General features: G+C 32.7%; 2 protein-coding genes across 2 annotated transcripts; one reads left to right on the forward strand and one right to left on the reverse strand.

Moving 5' to 3' along the window:
* Positions 1 to 2,471: 2,471 nt before the first annotated feature.
* LOC135686300 (biogenesis of lysosome-related organelles complex 1 subunit 6) lies at positions 2,472 to 3,354 on the reverse strand. The gene has a single exon (XM_065202503.2). It carries the CDS (start codon positions 3,200 to 3,202, stop codon positions 2,687 to 2,689), a length of 516 nt encoding a protein of 171 aa, XP_065058575.2. The 5' UTR covers positions 3,203 to 3,354; the 3' UTR covers positions 2,472 to 2,686.
* A 138-nt stretch (positions 3,355 to 3,492) lies between these two features.
* On the forward strand, positions 3,493 to 8,098 carry LOC135685946 (uncharacterized). Its single transcript, XM_065202060.2, has one exon. It carries the CDS (start codon positions 5,906 to 5,908, stop codon positions 6,671 to 6,673), a length of 768 nt encoding a protein of 255 aa, XP_065058132.2. The 5' UTR covers positions 3,493 to 5,905; the 3' UTR covers positions 6,674 to 8,098.
* The last annotated feature ends 209 nt before the right edge of the window (positions 8,099 to 8,307 follow it).

An 8,307-nucleotide genomic window follows, 5' to 3' on the forward strand; every position in this document is an offset into this window, starting at 1 on the left:
CTTCATTTTTGGGAATCAAAAGCGCAAATTGTTATAATCCAGTGATGAAAACGTGGAGAGCTGGATCTGTGTTTTACAAAGTTTTGTCATTTCTTTAACCAAGCTCTTGAAATTGTAGATTAGGGTTGTTAACGAAATAAACCAGCCAGTCTCTTAACTCACTGTCCATTTTGCCCTAATGTTCTCTTCTCTAATTTGAAAATCTTTGCGGCTTCTGTTTTATTGATTAAAAGGCAAATTCTCGTAGCATCAGAACCCAAAAACAGCATCTTTGGTAATTATTACTTTAGGAAGTTGACTGCTAACGAGGTACAATTGCAGAATGAGGCAGCCAACATTGTTATGAAATGTTATGAGGTCTTACCTTACGTCATAAAGAGGAATGGACTTTATTTGCGATGATTAAATAGTCAATAGAGAACGAGAGATATAGGGCATGACAAGAAATGTTAGCAGCAGCGGTTGTCCTACTCCTGTCAACCGAAAGACTTTAGAGAAAACAAAGAAAGTATGAAAAAAGCAAACAAAGATAGAGGTTTAGACTTCCAGATTAGCGTTTGTTAAAATACCAAAAACAAAGTAATCTTCCGTTGTTCTTAAACATTTGCAGAGTTAACATTAACAGAAACTTATGCTTGCAAGTCATTGGCTAATCTGTGGACAAGTGCTGTTTGGTTGGGGAGACATTTTGCCAATAATATTGATAATATGAACAATCTTTCTGCGAGAAAATAAACAGTTATAGAAAACTCTTGATACTTTAGTAAAGTCTGTAAAATTTACTGTTTTGTATGTATAACAGAAAGATTAAGAGAGAATATAAACGAAGTTACTTGTACTTAGGCGATTTGAACAATTAGTGACACCAAGCCTCAGTTGAAGCCTTCCAGGCATTATAAATCTATGAAGAAAAATCCAAAAATTTTCATTTCTGGGACTAAGAATGTTTGAATGATAAAGTTTAAAAGCTTTCAACCATCTGGTCTACAGAAGCAGATGGTAAGCTAGGGAAGAGAGCTAGGGAAAGTATTATGGCTGGAGTTGCTAACACAGTGAAATTAGAACACTTTCTTTCAAATATTTTCAGTCAGTTCATCTTTGGGCCAGATGAATTTTTAGATAATGGGAAAATTCGTTGTGATGTCCAATAGAGTGTAAAGATTTTATTTAGGTGGGTTTTTGAAATTCTGAAATTTGAACATCTAGTCAAAAAGTATATTGTCATATAGCCCTGTATAAGATAGATCAACCTAACCAAAACTGGCAGAAATGTAGCATCAAGAGCTGGCAAGCTCATGGAACTTCCCTAATGAAATTGTTCTTGGTTTTAGATTTTATGAGCCAAGCCTAAATAGCAGTAATCCAGTGGCAAACTTTTGGTTTTTTTAGACTGTGATACTTGTTTTTTTAACTTATCCTTTAACTGAAAAGTTATACATTTTCAAACTGTTTACTTTAAATAGAAAAGCCCCGAAACTTGCATTTTTTGGCATGGGAACCTTTTTCTGGAGATAGACTGTTGCTCTTACATAAAATTTTCCTCCTCTAAAAAGGCTATCTTCCTTTACTTCTCACTTGATCTAAATCAATTTGATTAGTATCTTTTCCCTTTTGGCACATTTATAAAGTATGTCACCAAATATTTTCAATATGCAACAGCCAAGTAAAAATTATGCATACCAAGTTTCCAACCTACTAGTGTCCACCTCTAAATTACAAGATGCTGTGCAAATATTGGTGCATTAACAAACTTTGTGTCCATTACATCATACCTTACCAATTTCCACATACTTATACAAGTGGTGTGTAAAACCATTGGAGAAAAAATGTTTTAGAGTACACTTTTGAGGATTCATCCTTTCTGTCTTACACAATCCTATGCTATAAAATGGTACATCAAAGAGCATAATTTTCATTTTGTTAATATTTAACAAGTACTATGTTAATTGTGATCATAAAGGAGCTAGAGTAGAATCTGTAAATTCTACTATGCCAGAGGTCAACCTGTAAATAAAATGCTTTATCACTAGACTTTTGAAAAAGAAATTTCATTGTGCAAAGAAATTCAAACAGCTTGTCAAATGTCTCGATGTGGACCTGGACCATGTCTGCTATCTCTGAAGTAAGTATAAAGTTTTAACCCTAGCAGATACCAAGCCATATGAAAGTAGCATTTCAAGACAGCAACAAAAGACAAGCTCATTTCTTTGTGCTGTCTGCAGAATACGGTTGATTTGATAAGATTTTGTGATCAAACTCATCGGAAAATCCAGATGTGCCAGCACTATCAACTTTTTTGACATAAATTTTACCTAATTTTTAGATATGCTATTAGGGTTGCCATTTCTACATCTTAGATGTGCAATTGCCAAGCTCTGCATGCAGGCCTTTTGTGTCTTGTGTTATATTATTATATGATTTTTTTGTCCCTTTTGTCTTCATTTTGAATGAGTACAAGAAAAAGAAAAGTATCTGTTAAATTTCATTTAGATTTAGAAAAATTAAATTTTTAATATAGGAAAAAGGAGGTTTATAAAATAAATAAGACTATTTCATATGATTGAAATAGACTATTTCCCAAATTACATGATAAAGCTCTGTCAAAAATTAAAACACATCTTAATAAGTAATGAGAGATTATATTCAATTTTATCATAGCCATTTCTGAATTGGCAGCAATCTGTATTCAGTTACTTAGAGAATCAGCAGCAGGCTTTGCTGTCAAATGTCTCTGCAATTCCCGCTCCTTTCGTTTACTTTCTTCAACCTGCATTTCCTCTTTTTCTTTATTCGCTTTTAATTTTGATGCTTGCCGTTTCATTTTTGATACTTTTTCATTGATGTAATTAATGTCTTTGCCTATATTTTTAAGCTTCAAGTGATACTTTTTTAATTCATTTACAAATTCAGTTATATCCTCAGTCAATTTGTATTCATTCAAATTTGTCATCTCTTGCTGAATAGATTCTCTCAGCACGTCTTGGTTGTGGACAAGTTCATTCACTTTTGACTTTGCTTTATAAACATCAGCAAGATAATTCTTTTCAATACCGCTTTTAAGAGAAAGTAATGCCACATTATCAACTTCCTTCAGTGTCGATGAACTTGCTTCCTGATCGTCGCAACCCAGTGATGGCGGCCTAAATTTCGTATCTGCACTATCAGCTGAAATGTCTCGCTCAGTGTCACAAGAGTCGGCCATTTTCTATTTGTTTGGTTTCCGTTCAGTACATTTATTTATTCACGATTTATTTCAACGATTTTCCAAAATATAGGTGGTCTCTTTTTCTTTATAAATTACTTTCGTTACTTAGAAAGAAAAATACAATTGTTTCTAAATATTATAAAAGCCTCTTTTTCGGTACAAGCCGAATCGAGGTTACAGCAAATTTCGTTATGGCAAATAAAAGCTGGTGCCCATGTCAATAAACATCAAGCTAAAACGATAAAATGAGTAAATAAATCTACATTAAAAGTAGTCAAAGATATTTAATAGTCACATGGCACCATAAAAGTAAATGTGAAAAAACTAAAATTTAGAGATAAATTCATTGCAAATATTTTGATATTTCCGGTCAGGGACAATTGGAGTTTTTAAGCTAAAGGAAGCATCTCTGTCAAATTTAAATTTTCTGTCGATTTGCTGGGCTTGATAGAGAGAGGGGCTTATTTTAAGTTTTTGCTTGATAAAGAGGGGCTTAATAGAGAAGGGGCTTAATAGAGAGGGGGCTTAATAGAACTTTTATGGTATGTTGATCGATGAATGTGGTTATGTGTGAGTTGTGTGGATTTTCCAGAGGGTAAAGGATGGTAACCTAGCCTAAAGGGCTTCTAAAAATAACTACCGGTATCCCTCGATTGAATTTATTCATGCACAACAGGTCTTGATAGCTTGGACAGAAGTCATTCAAAGTCACCCACAGCATTTTGAAAAAGAACATCTAGTGGACTAACTGTTCTTAGTTATAAAAGTATTACTGGGACAAATAATGGTGCCTGTTTGGTTATCAAGAAGCTAGAATATATTACAATTGCAAATTTTGCAAAACTGTCAATGAACATATGCAATACAACTAATTGAATGTAAAGCTCGAAACTTTCAGAGCTGTCTATTTGGGATATTGGCTACATTAGTGTTTACTCTCTCTTACTTGTGTTTTTCTGTTGCATTATATCTTATATTATTATTGTTCGCATAACATTTGTCCTGATGGGCACAAGCGTTAAAAAAAGATGAGATACTCCATGTAGTGGTATAATAGCACTAGTTTAATTGGTTAGTTGTGCCAAAGAAGTAAGCCCACTCTTAGGATATATTTTTTAAAGAATTGCAGTTAGTTTTGTTTCAAAAAAATCTAAAAATGCAATTGAAACTGAATGGTGAGATATTCAAATCATTTTACGATCATTTTCACTGAAAGAACGGTCTACTGTAATTTGGTAGCTTTACTAATACTGACCAAATTTATAAAATAGTATTGAATCATGTAAAGTAACGGATTTTATTATCATTGTTCTAACTGTATAAGCTTTTACTTTTATAAACCTTTTATTATATTTGTAGGTAAGTCAGTGAAAAGAAGTAGGCCAAGTTTGTCATACTAAACCTCCTAAAGATAAGCATTTGACAAAATAATCCATATTATTTTTGCTTTGTAACAACCAGTCAGAAGGACCAATTGCAAAGGATTGACACTTAACTGAATAACTTAATCTCGATATGGATGTTTAGAAATGGAGTACAGGATTTTTGAAAGGTCTGAGAAACACAGGATTCGTTGAAAGCAGATTCTATTTTGAGTATTTCCAACTGTTTTACATCATTTCTCTTATTTCTGTTTAAATACCTTAAATTTGAAGTTTGTAGTTCGTTAACAAGCGTTAAAAAATAGACAATCCATTTGATCAAACTCGCAATTATCCTGAAAAAGTGGCAGACTTCTGTTTTTAAAATCAAACAGTTTAAGTGCTTTAAGTCGAAATTACTTAGATCCAAAAACAACTATGTTTGTCACCGTTTTTTCTCTAAAAAAGAGCGTGTACTAAGCAACCTGATGCAAACATCATGTTCGAAACATCTCTGCCGAAAAACAGTAATTGCCTATATTTTGGTCGCTTTAAATTTCGTTTTCAATCAAATTTTTGTCAACTTGCATACCCTTGCTGCTTAGATTGTTTCACTTTTTACGTTTGGTATTGTCTATTTTCTAGTTAGAGTTGTTCAACAACTTTACTAACAGCAAAAATGTTTCAGCCAAAGAGGTCTGGCCAAACTAGACGAAATTATGTGAAATTCCAAGACAATGTCCTTAAAAGTGTTATAAATAGTTTAAGATACTTGATTAGGAAAAGGTAAATTTTTAATGAAAAAGATGCAAATTTTTACAATAGTTGTGCATTGATCATTTTATATTGTAATTGAATTGCTCTGATAATAATTTCTACCAAGCAATAAAGAAAATCGCTGTCAAATAGATTTTCGTCTGTATCTTTCAAACTTTGCACATTGTTTGAAAAAGGACTGTTGAACTAAAAAAATTTTTAAAAATGTTTAAGTGTTGCTGAACATAACTGGGAGTCTTCAAGGATAAAATAGACGATAAAAAATTAATATATTATATACAGAGACTGTTAATGTGTCTTTTTGTTGAGCAAGAAAAGTTTTCAAATTAAAAAGTCTCATTTTTGGTTACTACAATCTTCGGCAGCTTTTTATTTAAAATAAGTATATAGTTTTTTCTAATAACTGAAATAGCTGAAAACTAAATATCTTCAAAAAGGGCGGGAAAAAGAGTTTGAAAGCGAGGCAGAAATTCGTATTCGTCATCGCAAATTGAAATAGGACTTTTGGATACATGTAATTCTAAACTTAGCTCTCTCAGTGAAAAATTTACGAAATTTGACAATGCAGAGTCCATTAGACATTGATGAAGCAATTAACTATATCCACTCGTGGGATCAGTACACTGAAAAAATGCTGGAGGATAATAAGGAGCTGAAACGTCAAGTCTTTGTTTTGACAAAAAGCTGTGAACTGACGAAGAACAACGAGTCTCAGGCTAGGCAAGAGATCGAGCAGTTACACAAAATCCTATCAACTTTGCAGGAAACACTACATTCGGAACATAAAATCATTGCTGAATATGAAGCAAAAAAGGTGGAAACGAAAAGATGTAAAGAGCAAATAAGTTCACTTGAAAGACAAATTCTGCAACAGGAAAAGGAAATGACTGAAAAAATCAACGCAATTAATGTGTTTAATGATAGGGAAAAAGTTGCTCTTAAGAAAGAGTTTGAGGACAAGCTTGAGAAAAAGCGCAAAGAAATGCAAGATTCAATTGATAAGAAAGACAAGAAACTGAAAGAATTAGAACTACGCATTTTTGATATACAGAAAGAAAAACAAACGGAGATAATGAAGATAAGGCTTGAGTGTGATACAAAACTTCAAAAAATGCATAGGCCACCAGCTAACGAGTCTCAAGTAAACGTGGGGTCCTCGATGGTTAGAAACGATATCCTGAGAAGAAAAATGCAGCATATCCAAGCAGAAGCTGAAGTAGAAATACACGCTCTGAAAGAAAAAATCTCTGAATTAGAAAAATCATTGGAAAAACAACAATTACAGAAAAAGAGAAAGCTGTATTTTTATTCAAAAGATACAAAATATTGAATTTGTGCTCAGTTGGTTCTATTTTCATTAAAAGAAGATATAGTTATAAAATTGAGAATTTAAAAGGGCAATTTATGCAAAAGAATATATCCAAAACAAATAATTTAAAAGATTTTTTCGTATAAAAAACTAGATTGCTAATAAAATAAAAGGATACCTAGGACTTTTCGGATCAAATAATTGGATTTCTAGCAATGATAAATGAGATTTTCATATACTGATTCGTCCCTCGACTATGCTCCTTTTTCAATAAATGATTTATTTAAGAGACTCGTAGCTTTCGTTACAATTATTGTAGCAATAATTTTTCCCGCAATTAAGCATTTGATCTAATATTTTTGTTTAAAGAAGCCTCGCCTAAGTTTCTTCCAATACCAAACAAGGGTGCTTATTTTTTCTTCTAAGTTCAAACTTCCAAAGCTTCCTAATTAGCTAGATGTAGACTACAGTTGAAATGTTCAAGATAAGCAATACTACATTGTGAGTTGAGAATTGGATATTTTTCGATAAATTAAAAGGTACCCGTGCAATTGTATTTATTTTATCTCATATCTGTGATTCTAGAAAACCTTTTGATTATTATTGTCTTTAGATTGAATGGGATGAGAACATGATCAAAATTTCCAGTTTGACTTGACTATGATCCTGACACGGCAAACGTAGTACCAAACTATAAAGTTAATGTAACGGAAAGATGTTTGTTTCGTTTCTCTAGATGCTTGATTTTGCTACCCTGGGCCTTTGTCTCTACAAACGAGAAGGAAAGAGGTTGTGAATTTGCATTTACTAAATTTAATTGTTTTTGAAATTCTATTTCACCACATTGGATTCTCGCCGTCGTGTTGCTTTTTTCCTGACTATCTTTGATTAATACTCATTGCAAAATTCGTAGAAGCCGGCGGACAGCATGCCCTGCATTTCTTCCTTCTTACACATTTTATGGCCTAAAATGTTTTTCTCAAACTCTGTTCCCTATTATATAAGGTAGGTTAAAAGAAAAAAGTCACACTGAGGGCGAATCTTGAACATTTTTTAAATATATTTTAAGAATATCGGTTGTTTTCAGTTAAGTAATTTAGAGTTGGTTTTTTAATTCTTCTGTGATCGGTATTTTTCTCATTCAAAGCAGTCTGAAAAGATATTCTCCGATGCATTAATGTCCCCTTTTTTAAGTCTTGAAAAAGCTGTCACGACTACAAAGTGTTACCGAAAGTTTCTTTAGCTTTGTTATTGTTCGATGAAATAAATCGATGATTGAATCAAAGTAGGAGTATCCAATTGGAGCTATGGAAACAAGTGTAGTAGGTTCCATTGGCTCCTTGAAACAGCCTTTTGTTTTCAGTTTGAAGATCATTTTGGATTCATATAAACAAAATAGAATTTGTGGTTACCTGTCTTTTTGGTTTCTAATCGGTAACATTTACTTTTCAGAAAACCAAGAGGCTGGCGGTAGACTTTGTTGGACACCCATTAGCACTCGTGGATCATGTCCCATAATATCTACCTAGGTTTTTAATGTATAATGGGTTTGCAAGGAAGAAACCGTCTCAAAACTATCTGACAAGCAAGATGCTTTAAGAAATTTAGACAATCTGATCTGAACAAAAAGTAATGGATAAGAAGCAATTCGCCCG

The sequence above is a fragment of the Rhopilema esculentum genome, chromosome 6 (assembly GCF_057945365.1).
Source record: "Rhopilema esculentum isolate cy_ngs chromosome 6, ASM5794536v1, whole genome shotgun sequence".
Classification (NCBI taxonomy): Eukaryota; Metazoa; Cnidaria; class Scyphozoa; order Rhizostomeae; family Rhizostomatidae; genus Rhopilema; species Rhopilema esculentum.